Here is a 17,848-nt window from a genome sequence, read left to right as displayed (position 1 = left end):
TTACAAATCTGTTGCAATTGAACATTTCAAGTTCACGTTAAAGTGTTACAAGGCATTCATTGCACAAATCAATCCAATCAAAACTTAAATTATCCTCACTATTACAAGCACGTATAACATATTGATAACCTGTTGTTCAGTGATAACCATGTCCTGTCCAATCTGAGAGAGCAGTTGTAAAGTTCCAGCCCGGTGTTCATCCAACACCTGATTGAAATACCAAGTTTTAATTCACACAAATCCCAACCGCACTTTTACCTTTTTCTCTCTTTCCAAATCCCTTTGTAACGCTTCCGCTACCGCATTCTCACGGTCGATGTTTTCAAGACCGCCTCTAGTGGACATGTGACTTTTCTTTACCGCTTGGCGGCGCTCCCGGTACAATCGGACGAATCTTTCCACCAACTTTTCATAAGAATAATTGCCCACGTGACCAGGAATTCTGGGAAGTGAAAAAGTATTTTAACAAAAAGAATTCCAGAGAAAATTGAGAATGTTGCAAAAATTTTGCCGCAATTTAACCGAACCTGTAGAATTTATTGTCGTCCCTAATCCGGACCACTGTGTGCATATTCGCCAACAAATGAGCAACGTTTTCTTTCCCGCGCTTATCCATCATGTGACGTCGACCACGTGATGCATGATCATCAGTAACACTATCGTCCTCCTTATCGGTAATTGTGACGTCAGTATGTCGTTTGTTGAAGTGATAAAGAGCGTTTGTGACAAGTTGGTCTTTGTTCCAGTGGTGAATAGAAATCATATTCATTCGACTAAAGAGCGATGGAAATTCCAAACTCTTCTCCATAAAGGCGCTCCCTTTGTTACGTCATACATTTGAAAGTTTTAATTTTATGGCAGATGATATTTTCACACTTACCAGTGTTCGAGCAAATGAGGACTATTCTTAGATTCTTCCGAACCGTTGTGAGAAAGAATTGCCAGGCTACCTCCTTGGAGTAAGTGAGCCCCGCTGCAGTGACGTCACTCCTCACAGAGTTTGAGATCGTTGTTTGTTCGTCGGGTGTGAATAGATGGGAAATTGCTCCGTAACAGACGAGCTCCTCAACCACCGTCAAACATTCCTGGTTTAACTCCCTGCAAACAATAAACATCATATACTTCCTATTACGTCATTACTGCTCGAATGCGCCCTCTACATGCGGTGAGACGAAAGTTTTACGATATAGTAGCAGTTGCTTCATGAATTCGTTATGACGTCAGTTAGATGACGTCATCCAAACAATTTATGACGTACTTGTCATCGTGCAACATGAAGACGATCTTTTGACCCTTGACCCCTGCATTGTTGTAAAGCTGGACGAGGAATTGTCTGAAGTGAAAAAGTCGACCCATATCAACCTCACCCAGGGAGACTGGGACAGAGCTGGGTCCGGTGGGTGAATCCCCTGATGACGGAGTGATGAGTGGGGGTAAGCCTACCACACGCAACCCTCCCAAGTGGGCAGCTAAAAAATGAGAAAAAAGTGCAACAGACGAGCTCGGCACAGGGTGGAATAATCAACCTTTATCATAAACTCCCCAGTGATAAAGGATTGAGGTGGGATTAGAACCACCGCCCCTTCGTACTTACATATGTTCACGATAAGTCCTGCCATAGCTGGGCATCCTTCACCGAATAACACACAGTGGGATTGTGGGTGAACACTTTGAAGGATTCGAGAAACTCTGCATATCAACATGATTGTTTCGTCATAAAAGTTGAGTCTCATCTTTACATTTACTTTGTTGTACTCCTGTGTCACAAACGTTCCATTGTCATCTGGTGACGTGTTTAGAACAAAGCAGTTGTCAACAGATACCTTTAAAGCCTCCACCAGAAGATCGTGTACTTGACCCTGATTGGTCACCTCCTTGTAATATTCAACCACGTGACCGCTTGTGACGTCAGAACGTCGATTGTTCGGGTTTCGGCCAAAATTTCTGAAAATTGAACATATTATTACGAAACAAACGAAATAATATTTCCGTATTTGTAGGAATTTGTTTGAAACCTCCCGGATGTTATGATTCCACTTTCCAGTTCTCTGATGCCACTAAACAGAGGCTGCTTTAAAGCTAGCATCAGAGGTAGAAATTTATTCTCAGTCAAGTATTTCCTCATGGAAGTGACGATTGCTTGTTGGAACCTCTCACAATCAACGTTCGAATTCTGTTTGTGAGAAGAACAGGTTTTACATCGGTGTCACAAACCGACCAAGCTGAAGAATTTCCTGCGTTGTCATGGCAACTTACCATTCTCTTCATGTACATCCAATCGCACTCGTGTCGCCATAACAACAACAACTCGCGCTGGTCACATCCGGGCGCGAGTGACGTCATTAGGTTGCGAAATATTTTCTCAAGGTCACCGAGGGCAAACGTGTAGTGGGACCTTTCGGGGGTGGGGAGGTACATCCCCCTCAGTCGTTCCTGCAACTCCACTGTTACCATGGTGATGTCGGAGAGGAGGCGCTGTGATGACGATGAGGTTCGTAAAAGCTGGGTTGCCATGGAAACAATAGACTTACCTCCATCGGTTTCTCGTTAAGAGCATCCGGAGTAACGGGGGAACCACCGTGTGTGAGAAGCAACCGACTTTGGATCAAAGTACTGAAAATGCAAATCATGTGTTAGGGACTTCCCCAAAGGTTTTAGACTGTTTTTACCTGAAGATTGTGTGTTGCGTAGCAACCGACGGATAAGGACAAGAGAACACCGAGAAGTGCCTCGTCACGCGCTGACTCAGCAAACTTGAGCTTGACGAAGGGCGGGGGTTGATTGTGGTGACGTAAGCAGTGTTACTGACCTGATGAAAATATTTCATGGATTTATGGAATAACTTGTTTTGTGCCACGATGATTATGAAATATTACCTGCTGCCATTTGTAAGTAAGGGGGTTTCTGACCCCCCCAACATCCAGATGTTGTCGAATCAGTTCACATGCTGATTGCAGATTAGGGCCTTCCCCTGTTGAATTGACGAACTTTTTGTTTTTCGCTAACTTTTAAAAATATAAAAGTTAACAAACCGGCGTAGACGCTCCTGGATATATTGATGTCGTCAATCATGCATAACAATTTCTTGTTACCCCGCGGTGAGAAGGTGTTCCCGTGCTTCCATTCGAGATGTTCCCCGATCCTCATCCATAAATTCCCAGCCTCTGTCAGTCGGTTACAATGGACAAACAAACTGAGGACTTCGGCAACTTCTCCGCTGCTCACGTTGTTAACACGCTCCCGCACGATGGCGCTCTTACCACATCCGAGCGGTCCGGCAAGCATTGAAGCGTGACCGGCGTCCATCAGGGCCCCGATGAGGAGGATCAGTTGGCTCGCATCCGGAGTGTGGACAAACATGCTTGATGAACCACTGGAGGAGCCAGAGAACTGAGGCAAGTGCTCCTCCCAGCGGGCAAAGTTACGGCTGTCGGCGTCCACAAACAGGTGCCAGAGATCACCGAGTGCCGCAGGTAAAGCATTGGGCCACGTATTGCTCCACCAAGTGGCAAAAACGTCCCTTGAATCAGCTTCCAGTGTTCCACCGAAGGCCCAGAACGAGCAGTACACAACATACCTGAAGCAAGCACACGCTTTATATTCGTGACGTCATCAATCGATCTGTTCTCTGTTCGTTGCCAAACTAACTTTTTAGGTCAAAATAAATGAAGTTTTATTCAATTCCTCACAAACTCGGATAGTTTTTGAACCCGCATATCCCAAACCACCAACCTTTCAATTTCATTTGGTGTCGAATCATTTGGGAGAAGACATTCCAACAATTTGCAGAATGTGCACGTCATCGACGACGTGCTTACCCTCACCGTCTGACGTAACTGAACGGTGACATCATCATTTTGTAGGTGAGCTGGAGTTGTTGATGAATGAAAAAACGCCACCAAGCGGGGAAGGTAAAGCATGATGACGTCACGCGTCACTGTTCGTGTGACGTCAGGGAGACGACGTAACCAGTGAGAAAGGTGAAGTTCCCACGTAAGTTCTAAACAAGGATGTTGTTCAATTCGTAAAGAATAGTTGGGTTTAAAATAAAGATACCTGATCCTCCAAATCCAAGGACTCCAAGTTGCGAGAGGAAGTTGGGAGAAAGGCAAGATAAGTCCTCCGTCTCCCAGATGACTCGGAGGGCGAGAGGGAGGTTAAGACGTTCATTGTTTGGTAAAGAGAGCCAGGATGAACTCCCAACTTGACCAGATGTTGGTCCGGCGGAAGCAGCCGATCCTGCCTCCGATCTAAGGAGTTGGAGGAAGATATCCGCATCTTCAGCCTCCAATCGCCCATCAACATGCATCACGTGGATGTTGCGTTTCGGCGATCTCTGTTTGGAAACAATTTTCGACATCGCTTCAAAATTTCACCCAAGGGAAGAACTTCACCGTCAAGCGAGGGAATATTATCTTCAATTAAATAATTATGATAAGTAAGAAAGATAATTAACATCCCGCACTCCAATGTATGAAGGTAAATCCTGCTCCAGACAATGTGATCTTATCAATTGTTGGATCAAGCCGTCCTTCCACTCGCGCCCCTCAGCTTCGAAATATCCGAAGATTTGTCGCCGCGAATCAACGGCGTTCACAAAAACCTGAAATGGTTGTTTTTTTATGAAAACCAGGGAAAAAGTTCTGCCTCATTTCTCACTTTGTTGACAACAACTTTGTATCCGAGTTGACGTTGAGTTTCAGAGTAAACATCGACACACTTTGACTTCCCACATCCTGCTCCCCCACATACAACTACTGACCTCATCGATTCCGCAAGCTGCAACAACACGTCACAAATACCATGTCCCAAGCAAAACGTCACAAGCACCAAGTAATACGTCACAAGATGAAGTCCAGCGGAAAATATTATCAGGTTTAGGGAATCCTTCATGACTTTTGCAACAGAACCACTGCATTATGCAAATTTATGCAAATCTTTCAGCTTCGCAATGAAGACAACCGGGGATTTCCCTCAAAACAACGAACCTCAGCAAGTTGCGCTGTCCTATTCTGCAAGGCTGCTGCGGGACTAAGTCCGCACTCGGCGGTTGCCACGGCAACGGCAGCTTCGACGTCGTTGATTGGTTCGTGTTCGGAGGGTTTGGGTTCAAACGGTCTCGAGTCACTCTCCAGTCGGTGGTCGGGGATCGCGACCTGGATTTGATGACGTAGACAGATTTAAATAATGGTGGAAGCAAATTGTGATCCCATAGTGGGGTTTATCCCAACTTAACAAACAACAAGGTTAAGAAACAAATGCTTCCACCTCCAGATTCATCTCCCCTCCCAAACTCCTCATCATTCCATCATCGTTCTCATCAAGATTCTCTTCCTCAACAACAAAGTCCACTTCATCGGATGCTGCAGGAAAAAGATCGGTGACGAAAGTGAAGAGGAGGCTTCTCTCTTCCTTGTTAGGGAGGCGAGGAAGAATGACATTTCGGAGCGCAGTGATCAACGCAACCTCCTCCATCTTCTTCATCGCCTCCGCATCCGACTCTATGAACTCCCGACTGAAGAGGAAACATGATTAGGAAGATTGATGCGGATTTAAGAAGGAAGAAGTTGACATACTCCTTATTGATTTGGATTGCTTCCTGAGTAGTTTGATCAAGAGATTGCTCCTGGGACGAGGAGGAATCAACACCAAGAGGAGGACCTCCTTCAGCTCCACTGTCATCGGCTGCTGTTGAGCTAGCTGCGAGTCCTCCGGAGCTTGACATCAAACTTGATCTGATCACAAGGTGGGGTTTAAAATATTTCAGTTTCACAATCCATAAAAATTATTAAAGTTTGAAAAGCAGATAGGAATCAACAGTTAACGAGTGGAATGTTTTGGAATTGTTACATGCAGAAACCAATGACTACAGTAACTTGGAGGTGATTTGGAGGTCATGCAACAAACCTATGAGCAGGTGACTGGGCGGTCATGCAACAAACCTACGAGCAGGTGACTGGGCGGTCAAGTAACAAACCTGTGTTTCCAGATGTTTGCAAACTTTCGAGTTTTTTGAATAATCGTGTCTCTATATTCCTGCTTTAACTCAAGCTGTTCTCTCATTAAAACATCCAACGAAACTCCGGCATTTGCGATCACGTGCTCAATCAGTGGAAGTGACGTCACACCGTTGGCGCCGTAAAATATGTTGAGTTTGCTGCCTCCAGTGGCGGGTACTTCATTTGGAGCTTTTTACAAGAAATATCATAATATTATGATCAAAATGGAGAATTACACGAATTATGTGAGGTGCAGACAGATGGTCACTGTTTCGACAAAAGGATGAAAATTTGGCGGAAAGATTGTCTACAAGATTCCCAATAATCTGCACTGATGGGAGATTATTGGTCGAAACAATGGACACGCTCACATAACAAATTATAAAACATTAATGAGACGAATTTATCCCCATCAACCTGTTTGAAGAGAATTCACTGGAATTGTTGAAAGTAATGAACCACAGAGATCGAGAAGGTGACAGAGTTTACTGGAAAGTTCATGGGCCTGCGTGAATCCCTGTGATAATAACTGAATTTCAAGCACTGTCCTTCTGTCTGGCTCCACCGCGTGGACGATTCTGCGCAAAATTATGAAAAGTGATTTAAGCTGACGCAGAAATTGTGAAAAGTTTACTTGCGATAACCGACAAAACTGTCGAGTATAAGAAGGAACCATTTGTTTAGTCAAGCGTGAAATACCTGAAATACGTCACGCATTCTTCGGGTAGACTTGACGCCACGCTTGGTTGAATCGTGTTCAGCAAACCGCTAACATACGGGAGTTTGGAAAGTTGGTCAAGCGTGACGAAGCAAGCTGCTGATGGCGAAAGTTCGATTTCTTCGCTCATGAGAGTTATGGTAGACTTGGAAGCTCTCAGGGCTTTTTGGACTTCGCAAGCGAGCTGCCCGGCAACGGAAAGGAGAGAGGTGCGAAGCAAGTTGAAGCGCTGAAGGCAAACCCAACAACCGGTCTCAGCTATTCCTTTAAAGAGATCACCTGGAAACAAACGGGACATGTTGCGTTTATGACGAAACAACACAACCTCCATCCAGAATGTGGTGTGACTTACCAAGCATGAAGTGGTCCATTGACTGAGTGCAGAGGAATGGATACAATCCCCTTCCGAGATGATAGGAGAGCTCACTTAAAGTTTCAGGAGGAGTCATTGATGCGGAAGAGATTGCGACTCCGGAGTGGGATTGAAGAGCTTGACACATGGAGAGGAGGACTCTGTCACATGAGGGCGCCACAACGTACCTGCCACAGTTTAGTTTTAACACTTGAAAACTTACTCAACACATAATCACCAGCTGACCTTTGACACGACCCTTGATATTCGAATCCGTAATCGAAGCTCCACGTCATCGTGTGAACTTTGACCCCCATATCCTCGGCATTGTAATTATGTTTAAGGTGAGCTTCCCAAGCGAAAAGCTTTCGAAAAAATAAGTTGCTTTAAATTCCAACAGCAACAAAATTGTCACCCAACCTTTTCTGTGGGTGAATGGTTGACAATCGAACGTTGCAAAAGATAACAAAGATCCCTTTGTTGAGTCAACAATCCAATGAGTCCGCTTATCTTCCGGATTTGGGACGGGAAGAGAAGAAGTTTACCGTCAGGTGGCGCTGTGCTCTGGTCGCGCTGATCCTGGAACAAACGTTTTGCAAACCACAAGAAGCAGGAAAACTAAAAACAGGAACATCCACGAAACTACCAGGGGGGCAAGTGGGCTGCACTGGGGTTCGAACCCACACTATCGTGATTACCAACTTTAATCCTGCAATTTTTGAGTCGGCATTGTTTTGTTCGGGAAAATCTAGCACTTCACTCTGCTGTAGTGCGATGTAGATGGTGAAATATATTTTCCTTTTTTGTGCCAAAGGAACAACATGAGTCGGGGAATCACCTGCTCGTTAACCTCCCTGCTGACGTCACCATCAAGAACATCCCCCCTCGTTCCTCGGCTTCCGGAACGAACTTGTTCAGTGAACAACAAACTCTGCATCGTGTTGATCGGTCCTCCACCTGTGACGTATACGAGTGATGACGTCAGTCGTTGACGCAACAAAGTTTGACGTACCTTGTTCTCCCACCATCGCTTCGTCGATGTATGAATCATCGTTTAAGTCCATGTCGTCATCCAGCATCGACCTGATTATGCAAATGTAGTGAACTCAATATGCAAATGTGGTGAACTCAATATGCAAATGAGGTAAACACGAAATCACTTATTTTTCTTTAAGCTTACTTAGTGGAAGGAGCTCCGATCGATTCGGAACCATCAGATATATCTCTTCTCTCATCCTTTTCCTTTCCTCTACTTCCAACCTTTTTCCTCAGACTTTTCGTGTGGACCATTCGCTCATCCTCTATACCCTGGACAGAGAGGAGTTTTCATTAAAAAAAGCGTCCGGAGACCATAGTTGACTTTTTAATGATGTCACCGAAAGTAAATGTGTTTTTTGCACGGTTTTGTTTGTTGACATCCCACCTTCAACATGATGACGGCCGCATGTAAATTGTCACTGATTTCATCGGAAACTTTCACCAGAGTCAAGTTGTTCCCTCCATTCGTAGACTTTAGAGCCTCCTCCACACGATCGTTCAACTATCAACAACATGTGATAAATAAACATCGAAAACTTGTGACGTCAAAAAATCTGGAATGTTTTGTCAATTTTCACCTTGATCGCTGTAGCGAGAAGTACGACTTGTGTCGAATTATCAAGAGTCCATGAAAGTTGTTGATCTCCAATGGAAGATCCCAGAGTTGCAGAAAGTTGACTTGTTACCTCAGATTTCTGCACAAAACGTCAATCTCCACTTCTTGATCACACCGGGATTCGAACACACGATATCCAATTACCAAAACACCACTTACCTGGGGTGGGACACCTAGTGGTGGATCATCTCTCCCGGAATCGCTCTCTGACGCCGCTGGTTGTGGCACGGTTGGTGAGAGGATCACCTTGTGGGCAAGATCCGATCCTCCCGACCGTTGTGAGATGGCGCTAGAGGGCCTGCTGATACGAACCCGGGAAGCCCCAACACTGCGAAGCGTTTGTTGGATTTGAGCAGGACGTGGCGCGTTGCCAAGGGAAACGTGGAGGTGTTCCTGGTCACGTGGAATCGGTAGTTAGATCATCGGTAATTTCACAACAAGAAATTTATTACTTTTCAAAAATCTTGTTGGATTTGTTAAATTATCATCACACAATAGTCACCCTGTCTTAAATATTTGAACTCAATCGAATTGTTCCTACTTGCAAAGTAGCTTGTATTGCCATTAACAACTGTGGTAACCATAGTGACATTGGTCCTTCATACAGCAGAGGTCGGTGGAAGGTCATGACCTCTCCGGCTGTGCTTGATACTCCTGTCACCCTGTATCTCTTGCGCCCCAAAGCGGATGCTCTACCGGTGGGTTTGTTCACCACTAGAGGTTGCTCTGTGAACACGAGACGGCCGAGGTGTGGAAGAACTTTGCATAAATATCTGAAAAAAATGTTAATTATGTTGATTTGGAGGGGGATCCAGGAAACGGTAATGTCGGTGTTGGGGAATACCCTTAATAATTAACGGTTTTAAACTAATTTTGTGCCGGTGAAAAGTTTGAGGAATTGCAACAGAAAAAAGATGCAGATGATATTCAAAGAAAATCGATTGAAAAACAATCGGATGGAACGTTTCTTTGCAACATGTAAATACGTAGTTTTAATTTTGTCCTAACTTACTGTAACCTGACTTACTTATTGACGGCATTGAGATCATATCCGTAACACACGATGTTCATAACCTCCTCTGGTGAAAGGAAATAAAATCTCGGAAACCGCTGACGTCGCCGCTCTAGGTTGCCAAGCAACGCATGACGACATTGCTCCATCTTGAAATCCATTTTCTCCAACATGGGAAGGAGTCCTTGGAAAAAAAAAGAATATTATTTTTACTTTGGATCAACGACGAATGGGGATTTCCCGATCAAACCCCCCACCCAGCAAATTTTTGAACCCAACTGACCTTTTCTGGAGCAACCTTGCAGGACGTTTGTATTCTTCTCAGTTGCTCGCATGAGAAGACGGAAGTCTTTGCTCATCACAGCGAACATGTTTGCTTCATGGGCGAGGGCCGTCCGGACGTCGGCACCTGGAGGGGGGGACATAGCCATCAACATGCGGGAGAGCACCAAACGTACAACAGTGGATCAGACCAAGTATGTCAACTTGTTCACTAATCCAGGTCAGTGTAGTCGTAGTTTGGAGCGGGATGACTCACCTGAGTAAATCTCGTCGAGTTGAACCCACTTGCTCTGTACATTCACCCAAGCTCCCAACACAGCCTCGATCAGATGTAATTTCTTCTGCCATTTCGTCACCTCATCAAGGAATGATCCGATCGCACTGTTGCTCTGCATCCGCGTTAACTCCAGCTGTTGCGTCGCAAACATGGTGGTTATTACGTCATAAACAACAGTGCGGTTTGAATGTCGCCCACCTGATGGTGTTCGAGATCCGAAAAGATTTTGTCAACATCTTTCAGGAGACAGATGGGACTGGGATCATCCACGAGATTCAGGAGGCTGATTGGAAGTGAGAGGACGGATGTTCTTCCTCCTCCTCCTCTTCCTCTTGATATTGATCCTGCTCCCGTTTTGTCGGAGGATCGACTGTGGGGTCCGCTCTTCATACTCTTCGTCCTTGTCCCCCCAGTTCTTACAAAAGAATCACCAGGGAATTATACGGAAGCGATACAGGAACGTTATGTCATAGAAATCATACTTGCTTCCTTCGTGAGTTTGTAGCATGGCGTGCGGCATCATCTCACTTCCGGTTACGTCACTTCCTTCAAGATCCGGTCCGACATTCTTTGATTGACTTCTTGTATGATCTCGAAGTTCGAAGACTTTACTTAGCCAAACTTCCTCACAGGTTTTCAGGGAACTTTCGATTGTAAGGTCTGGAACAAATGGACTTACTGGGGGGGGGGGGGATATTAAGATGTCGGCGTTATCTGATCAAACTTCCACCGTTCGACTTTCGTCACAATACAAGCAAATAGTTTAATAAAAGTCACCTTTGACCGCTCTCTGCACGATTGCTTTTACTTCACTTCCGTGCTTCTGCAACCCGAGTTCCAACAAATCACCAAGAATCATTTTCCTTAAACTATCTGTGTCAGTTTGCAACAAACCACCTGGCGATAATTTAACATGATGACTTCGTAGTTAAGCCCAGCAATAAGTTAGTCGGTCGTACCAGTAATTCTGACGAGTTGTTTCCAGTGCCGCGTTCTCATGGCAGGATGGTTAAGATCTTCCACTAGAGGGAGACATTGTTCGATCACAACGATTGATGCAATCATTCCCATGTAAACATCCCACTCTGTCGTCTGTACGTGTGAATATAAAGAATCACCACAGAAATCCATAAAATAAAACGAAGGCTTTGTTTATGATTTCTATTGTGTGAATTACAATTAACAGGAAACAACTTCATGATTTTTTTGCCTCGCATCCCGCAGACAATTTTCCAACCTCTGGTGGAAGACACTGTATGAGATCCTTCTGTTTCTGGATGGCTTGATGAAGATGTTTCGTGTCTATCTTCTGCCAGTGCTTCCTCTTCCAATCTCTCTGTTCCTCCTCCATCATCCTGACATGATCCCACACAAGTTTAAGATTACGGAGGTCTCGTTGATATTGAGGAAGAACGGAGAAGTTGACAACAGCATTCTCTAACAATTCCTGAGAACACATAAACATCGTATATAGGAGAGCACAGACATCATACATAGAAACACAGTGACCGGCTTTTATGAGTAGGGTTTGCACTCAAACCTTAATGAAGTCTTGGTTACAAGAGGAACAAGATCATTCATTGTCTCATTGAAAGTAGAAAAACTTTAATATTCCTGGTTTCTTTAAACGGAACTACTGTGACGTCACTTACTTGCAGTTCTATGAGATCTTGTGCCTCTGTCTGCAGCGCCTTCAAGCGGCGAGAAAATCTCTCAATCATGTCGTTCGCCTCGTGGATGGGGCATTCCCTCGAAAATACTTCGGATGAGCGGAGCTCAGATGCAAGAGCCGCAACGCGCTCACTGAAGCGTAACAGGTCACGTGTGATGCGATCAGATTCCTCCTGAAGTCGGATAAGCACAAAGTATTTACACGTTAGAAAATAAATCAATTTAATCCTTCCATAAATTTGCGCTTGCCTGGATTCTTGGGCCGAGTCTTTGCTTTGCAAGTGAGACTTTAGTTTTGAGGTGGTTCCATCTATCCGGTGCGGATTTAAACATTTCTTGTGTTTCATTTGGAAGTTTCATGTCGTATTTCTCAAGTAAATCAACTGTCCGTTGCATCACCGCAAACCTATGGTAACTTGCCGTTACTTCATTAGCTTGAGAGGATTTAAAAGAATTAATTGGATTTAATGTTTTATTTCTGGGTTGCCGACTTTTGGATTGAAAGGGAATTGTTGCAGATTATTTCATCACAATCCAACATATCTACCTGCTGTCCATGTCTTGTTGTTGAGCCGAGACCTCGTTAAACAACCTCATCATCTTCATGAAGGAGGCTGTATCTCTTTCCTCCCCTGTGATACTTTCAATCTCTGGTTCCGTCCGGGCCAAGAAGTCGGCCAACGTATCAAGTGAGTCGGTGACCTTCAACGAACATGATCAGGTCATATTTCCTTGGTTTAATATTTTAAGAGTCGTACCTGGTCACATAGAAATCGTACAAACGTCCACATCCACTTGCTGGCGTAAGTGGTCAAAACCTACGTAATAACATGTGGATAACACGATGTTCCGACATATCAGTCATGTCGACTTTAACGTAAACACACAGGAGTATAATTATTCATAATTAGTTGGGAATAGAAGTGAATTCAACATTAAAAACGGACCTGTTTGATTGGTTGAAAGTCAAACACGAGCCACCCCACACACTTCTTGTCGGGCAAATCCAATATATTGTCCCTTGCGGTTTTGTATATACCGATCTCATCGTCGAAGTCTGACAAACCTGGAACAACCATCATCTCATCACCCGATGACGTCATGTTGCCGTCATCGCGGTTGCCATAGGGATGGTCAGTGTGGGGAGTGAGAAAGCTGCGTTCCGCTTCGTTAATCACGTCTGGGCTGTGTACAGAAAACCTCGATCTGTGAAAAGGAAAAATGTTTAAGAATACGACGTCACCGATTCGGTTTTGACCGAAATTGTTACGTCATTAATGACCTTTGTCCTGTGGTTCTTCTACTCATGTCGCTTCTCTTCCGATGCGACTGCTTTGAAACTCGCAGTGGATTTGGGGAGGGGCGCCCGTTAAGGAAATCCCGGAAAGATTGTTGGACGTCCTGGACCCACAAGAACCTGGAAAGTGTAATCAACCAGTGTGAGGTGAAGCTACACCGACCAGCGTGAGGCTACACCGACCGGCGTGCAGCTACACCGACCGGCGTGCAGCTACACCGACCCGCGTGCAGCTACACCGACCCGCGTGAGGCTACACCGACCAGCGTGAGGCTACACCGACCGGCGTGCAGCTACACCGACCCGCGTGAGGCTACACCGACCCGCGTGAGGCTACACCGACCCGCGTGAGGCTACACCGACCCGCGTGAGGCTACACCGACCCGCGTGAGGCTACACCGACCGGCGTGAGGCTACACCGACCGGCGTGAAGCTACATTGACCGGCGTGAAGCTACATTGACCGGCGTGAGGCTACACCGACCCGCGTGCAGCTACACCGACCGGCGTGAGGCTACCCCGACCCGCGTGAAGCTACCCCGACCCGCGTGAGGCTACCCCGACCGGCGTGAAGCTACACTGACCGACGTGGGGCTACACCGACCCTCGTAATCAGACTGACGTCATGGATTAAGTCACCCACTTGTAATCATCGAATATGGAGAGGAGCTGTTTGGACTTGGCAGTGTTCTCCTGAGCCAACGTCCTAATCTCTTCCACAACCTCCCAGACGTCCTGGTCGGCTGTGAGGAAGTCCTTGTACGTCCCATTTGCATCCTGATGAAGGAGGAAAATAAGATCGGATGTTGAATGAGGAAGACACAAAGATCACTTACTGTTAGTCTCTGAATGAGAGTTGATCTTCTCAGGAAGGTTGAAAGCCAAGAGGAGACTGAATCTTCCACGTTATCAACTGATGCAGATCGATCAAGAGGGGGAGAGAAAGAAACGGTTTGTTCGACAAGTTCGAGTCGGATCTCGAGGATGCAGATCTGGAATCAACAAAAACACTTCCAACAATTCTGTGTTTTTATGAAAATGTCTTTGGCCCTGAATACCAGGATCGTTTTTAAATTGTTCGGTAAACAGAAGTAAAAATTTCACTAAGCAAAGAGAAGCAATGAATTCTGATTTAGTGTTAGTTATACGGTACTATGATGTCACAATAACACGGCGATTTCAATTGGACAAAAGTCACAACTGAAATCGACGTAAAAATAATTCTCTGTGGGGCTTGGAGCTCTTACATCTTGTTCTACATCCTCCCCCTCCATGTCGATGCTTGCCACTGTTCGATAAAACGCGTCCAAACTCGTAAGGATGCTGTTCTTCAGCGCCATTAACACCATAGCGTCCATCTGTACAGTGTAAAGTTGCCACGCGGGGGAAGCCTCACTCATTTCAACCGCCTGGCAAAGAAGACGGTTAAAAAACAATTCCACCGGCCGACACAAAACCACTTTCGTAAGTTCTGAAAAACTATATTTGTTCTAAAGGCGGTTGGTACGTCACAATGATGACGTCAGTGACTTTAAAATGAAATATTTTACTTGAAATGAATCTTTTAGTAGGAGGTGAATTTCGTGTCCGGCTGGGATCAACTTCCTCTTGTAATCCTCATCAAGCTTCTCTTGCTCCCTGAGCAAATCCTTTAAACATTTCGTCTTCTTCTCAACCACGTGACTTGTAAATATATCTAGAATTCCTGCAGAGAAAATAATCCCGAATCTCAAGATTCTCCCGTGGTAATTTTATTAAGTGAGAACCTTCAGTATATTTAGAAATTATTATGAAGGCGAAACTCGCCAATGAATAAAGAAATTACGACTAAAATTTTGTGGATACTTTTGTATGTTTAGAGCTGGAGAACAATAAGTCTGTCCCATATTGTAGGAAGTATGGACATGCAGCATTTATCAAAATGTTTGACTCAATTGACCTTCAGACCACGAGTCTGACATTTCCTTCACTTTATCCCAGTTGTTATGAACCCGTGTGAGAATAGTGTGTACGTCATCACAAACGATAGATGAAGATTTCTCGAGGAAGTCATCGAGATCAGCCGATCCCCACGTTATCTTCTCCTTCCCGTCACCAATCACCTCCTCAACCTGGTCAATCCATCTCGTGACGTAATCATTATGACGTAAGGAAATAATTTTATCAAAAATTAAAAGCATTGACATCCATGACGTATCGTACTTGGCGTCATTGTACCATCACAGGTTATCTGACGTAACAACTACGTAATATAAAGTGTGACCTTTTCCATTCTCCCGTCGAAGAGCATCTCCTCGTGTTCCTTCATCTTTTGAACAATGTGGTTGTATTTCGTAACAATTGTTCGTAATATCGTCGCCCTCTTCTGCAGGGTTGAACTGGTCACATTTCGAAGTAGAGATCTCACCGAAGATGGGACGGGAACCTAATCACAATCAGGTGATTCAACTTTACTCAATCGGAGTCTCGTGTTTTCAACATAAAAAGTCAATAATTTGATCAACAAATTTCGGTCACAGCTGCAGGATGAAGTATTTTTGTGTGGGCGACATTCGAATCAAATCATCTGGTCCAAAAATAAATCATAATATTCCTAAATTATCCAACATAATAAAGTCGCCATTGGATCTGAAGTCATATCTGATATTGCAAACCTGGTTCGGTGATTTCCCCATGTAGCGGACATCTCTCAATATTTCCAATAACTTTGGATCCAGGTTGACCTTTAACCCTGATACGGTGATTATGCCTCGCCCCCCCTTTTCGGACCCAACATCAGTTCCTCCGTTTGACAACGATTCGCGCGCAGATTGCGGATTCCACAAGCGTGAATCACTCTGCCCCCTAGCGGCCTCCAGTGGCTCGGTGGCAAGCACGTGTTGTTTTAACTTCTCTCTGGAAAGTGAACTTTAGTTGACCCCAAACCACATGGTACAGAGTTTTTGGTGAATAACTTCGCCCTCACGACAAACCCGGTCATTACATTTTATTACGTCATTAAACCCCTCATAATTACGTCACCAAACCTACCTTAAATCAGAATCGACACTTTTAGCCCAAGACACAAGTAATCTTGTCTCGTATTTTTCAAGCTCATTCATTGTCTCATTAAAAGCATCCCGAAGCTGCCACCCGATGTCGCTCTCGAGCGCATGGGGACAAACACGTCGAACTTTTTCCATCGGAAATCCAACCCTCTCTTTCAAACCTCGCACCTGTTGCGTCACAAAGTACACGTATTACGTAACAAAACCAAACGAATTTGCGAACCAACTATTTTTCTTGCAGTTTACAAGAACATTCCACATCACCAACACAATGACACTTGTGACGTCATAATAACTCACCCAAGCAAGTTTGCTGACGGTCGGTGGAGTGTTCACGTGATGCGGAACGTCATGCATGGATGTTTCAAACATGCTTTTTACTGATTTAAATTCTTGAGTTAAAGAAATTATGAGAGAGTGGTTTTCAGTTTTGAGTTCTTTCTGCAGAAGTTCCCGAGCGCTGATTCCCTCGAAAACTTCCAACACCCTGGATCACAAAGCAGTTGGAGTTGAAACACGGGTTTGGATTAACAGATGAACTTTTCATCACACATGAAATAGGGTTGTAGTTGATCACAAACATATATAACCTGAGGTGGGACATGGGGTTGGGGCAGAGTCGGATCGCACTTCTCAAAACACCAGCAAGACGGTGTTCCAGGGCTTTTATTACAGATCTGTATTTGAAGAAGGAGCTTTCAAAGTGATGACGGTCGTCAATGGTGAGGACATCTCGATTCCGGTTTGTAAAATCACGGATGGTTCGATTGAAAACCTTGAAAAACGACATGGCCCAGGTTACAGCGGATTCTGCATGGTTTCAATTCCAGGGAGATCAAACACCGACATTTCATAATTTAACGAAATCATTCAACCCCGAAACTGCGCCAACCTGATGAATGTCAGCAATTAGTGCGTCAAGAGCACGTGATCCGGCTCCACCAATCCGGGCCGCTTCCTCGAGCGTGAGAAAGTGGCGGGTCGTTTCGACGAGATCCAGAAGATCGTTGCATCTTTCAACAAATCGACTCAAACCGATGAAAGTTTTTGTGTTCCGGGCTGGCCAGGATGAATCAATCCACTGACCTCCTTCATCTGATGGCAGGACAAATACTGACTTACAAAGAGTTTCTTTGTTATTCATTAATTTAAAGCAACTCCGAGAAACACTCAAAAACTCATTGCGACTTTTGTTGAGATTTTAACAAGAATTTTTGTCACTTTTTTCACCACAACCGGATGAAAAATGGGCGATTCGTTTGATAATTACTTCAACCTTCTTACAATCTCCACAACATCATCGATTACAAGTTAAACAATGTTTCCCAACCACTGAGTGGCCGCACAACATGACGTCACAAACGATATTACGTAATACGGTTAGACCACTAGCGGGAATGTTTCACAACGTTTCAGACCCGGTTCGAATCACAACCAAAACAAATAAATTATATTAAAATAAAAAGGAAGCTATGTGTGGGTGTTCTGAACAATTATGTGATGCCAGTGAAAAAATACTTGGGGTAAATAAAAAAGTTTT

The 17,848-nt window shown here is 44.6% G+C and overlaps 1 protein-coding gene across 4 annotated transcripts in view; it reads right to left on the bottom strand.

The window, feature by feature from the left end:
* Positions 1 to 17,848, bottom strand: part of LOC145899092 (uncharacterized) — a 31,054-nt gene that overhangs the window by 10,065 nt on the left and 3,141 nt on the right. For 3 of the 4 annotated variants that reach the window (XM_082987806.1, XM_082987807.1, XM_082987808.1), the window contains 58 exons: positions 17,201 to 17,403; positions 16,899 to 17,083; positions 16,609 to 16,795; positions 16,292 to 16,476; positions 15,916 to 16,156; positions 15,525 to 15,686; positions 15,201 to 15,372; positions 14,812 to 14,966; positions 14,509 to 14,670; positions 14,098 to 14,253; positions 13,905 to 14,038; positions 13,248 to 13,382; positions 12,913 to 13,171; positions 12,724 to 12,783; positions 12,513 to 12,667; positions 12,215 to 12,371; positions 11,947 to 12,138; positions 11,532 to 11,741; positions 11,254 to 11,386; positions 11,072 to 11,191; positions 10,777 to 10,954; positions 10,493 to 10,709; positions 10,274 to 10,427; positions 10,019 to 10,144; positions 9,751 to 9,919; positions 9,265 to 9,496; positions 8,883 to 9,116; positions 8,686 to 8,802; positions 8,493 to 8,609; positions 8,250 to 8,377; positions 8,082 to 8,152; positions 7,908 to 8,026; positions 7,490 to 7,648; positions 7,316 to 7,434; positions 7,070 to 7,257; positions 6,699 to 6,996; positions 6,417 to 6,577; positions 5,978 to 6,188; positions 5,577 to 5,735; positions 5,269 to 5,515; positions 4,989 to 5,156; positions 4,660 to 4,779; positions 4,466 to 4,603; positions 4,057 to 4,336; positions 3,733 to 4,000; positions 3,033 to 3,577; positions 2,877 to 2,971; positions 2,670 to 2,809; positions 2,532 to 2,613; positions 2,257 to 2,475; positions 2,016 to 2,173; positions 1,824 to 1,944; positions 1,595 to 1,757; positions 1,259 to 1,469; positions 881 to 1,098; positions 528 to 819; positions 259 to 442; positions 130 to 207 (listed from right to left, as the gene is read on the bottom strand). In XM_082987806.1, coding sequence (XP_082843932.1) covers positions 130 to 207; positions 259 to 442; positions 528 to 819; positions 881 to 1,098; positions 1,259 to 1,469; positions 1,595 to 1,757; positions 1,824 to 1,944; positions 2,016 to 2,173; positions 2,257 to 2,475; positions 2,532 to 2,613; positions 2,670 to 2,809; positions 2,877 to 2,971; positions 3,033 to 3,577; positions 3,733 to 4,000; positions 4,057 to 4,336; positions 4,466 to 4,603; positions 4,660 to 4,779; positions 4,989 to 5,156; positions 5,269 to 5,515; positions 5,577 to 5,735; positions 5,978 to 6,188; positions 6,417 to 6,577; positions 6,699 to 6,996; positions 7,070 to 7,257; positions 7,316 to 7,434; positions 7,490 to 7,648; positions 7,908 to 8,026; positions 8,082 to 8,152; positions 8,250 to 8,377; positions 8,493 to 8,609; positions 8,686 to 8,802; positions 8,883 to 9,116; positions 9,265 to 9,496; positions 9,751 to 9,919; positions 10,019 to 10,144; positions 10,274 to 10,427; positions 10,493 to 10,709; positions 10,777 to 10,954; positions 11,072 to 11,191; positions 11,254 to 11,386; positions 11,532 to 11,741; positions 11,947 to 12,138; positions 12,215 to 12,371; positions 12,513 to 12,667; positions 12,724 to 12,783; positions 12,913 to 13,171; positions 13,248 to 13,382; positions 13,905 to 14,038; positions 14,098 to 14,253; positions 14,509 to 14,670; positions 14,812 to 14,966; positions 15,201 to 15,372; positions 15,525 to 15,686; positions 15,916 to 16,156; positions 16,292 to 16,476; positions 16,609 to 16,795; positions 16,899 to 17,083; positions 17,201 to 17,403 — 10,247 coding nt within the window. The remainder of the gene's footprint in view (positions 1 to 129; positions 208 to 258; positions 443 to 527; positions 820 to 880; positions 1,099 to 1,258; positions 1,470 to 1,594; positions 1,758 to 1,823; positions 1,945 to 2,015; positions 2,174 to 2,256; positions 2,476 to 2,531; positions 2,614 to 2,669; positions 2,810 to 2,876; positions 2,972 to 3,032; positions 3,578 to 3,732; positions 4,001 to 4,056; positions 4,337 to 4,465; positions 4,604 to 4,659; positions 4,780 to 4,988; positions 5,157 to 5,268; positions 5,516 to 5,576; positions 5,736 to 5,977; positions 6,189 to 6,416; positions 6,578 to 6,698; positions 6,997 to 7,069; positions 7,258 to 7,315; positions 7,435 to 7,489; positions 7,649 to 7,907; positions 8,027 to 8,081; positions 8,153 to 8,249; positions 8,378 to 8,492; positions 8,610 to 8,685; positions 8,803 to 8,882; positions 9,117 to 9,264; positions 9,497 to 9,750; positions 9,920 to 10,018; positions 10,145 to 10,273; positions 10,428 to 10,492; positions 10,710 to 10,776; positions 10,955 to 11,071; positions 11,192 to 11,253; positions 11,387 to 11,531; positions 11,742 to 11,946; positions 12,139 to 12,214; positions 12,372 to 12,512; positions 12,668 to 12,723; positions 12,784 to 12,912; positions 13,172 to 13,247; positions 13,383 to 13,904; positions 14,039 to 14,097; positions 14,254 to 14,508; positions 14,671 to 14,811; positions 14,967 to 15,200; positions 15,373 to 15,524; positions 15,687 to 15,915; positions 16,157 to 16,291; positions 16,477 to 16,608; positions 16,796 to 16,898; positions 17,084 to 17,200; positions 17,404 to 17,848) is intronic. The other variant, XM_082987809.1, reaches the window with a different exon arrangement.

The sequence above is a fragment of the Ascidia mentula genome, chromosome 4 (assembly GCF_947561715.1).
Source record: "Ascidia mentula chromosome 4, kaAscMent1.1, whole genome shotgun sequence".
In the NCBI taxonomy this organism is placed as follows: domain Eukaryota; kingdom Metazoa; phylum Chordata; class Ascidiacea; order Phlebobranchia; family Ascidiidae; genus Ascidia; species Ascidia mentula.
Note: the sequence above shows the minus strand (reverse complement) of the source record. Positions and strands in the feature narration are given on the sequence as shown.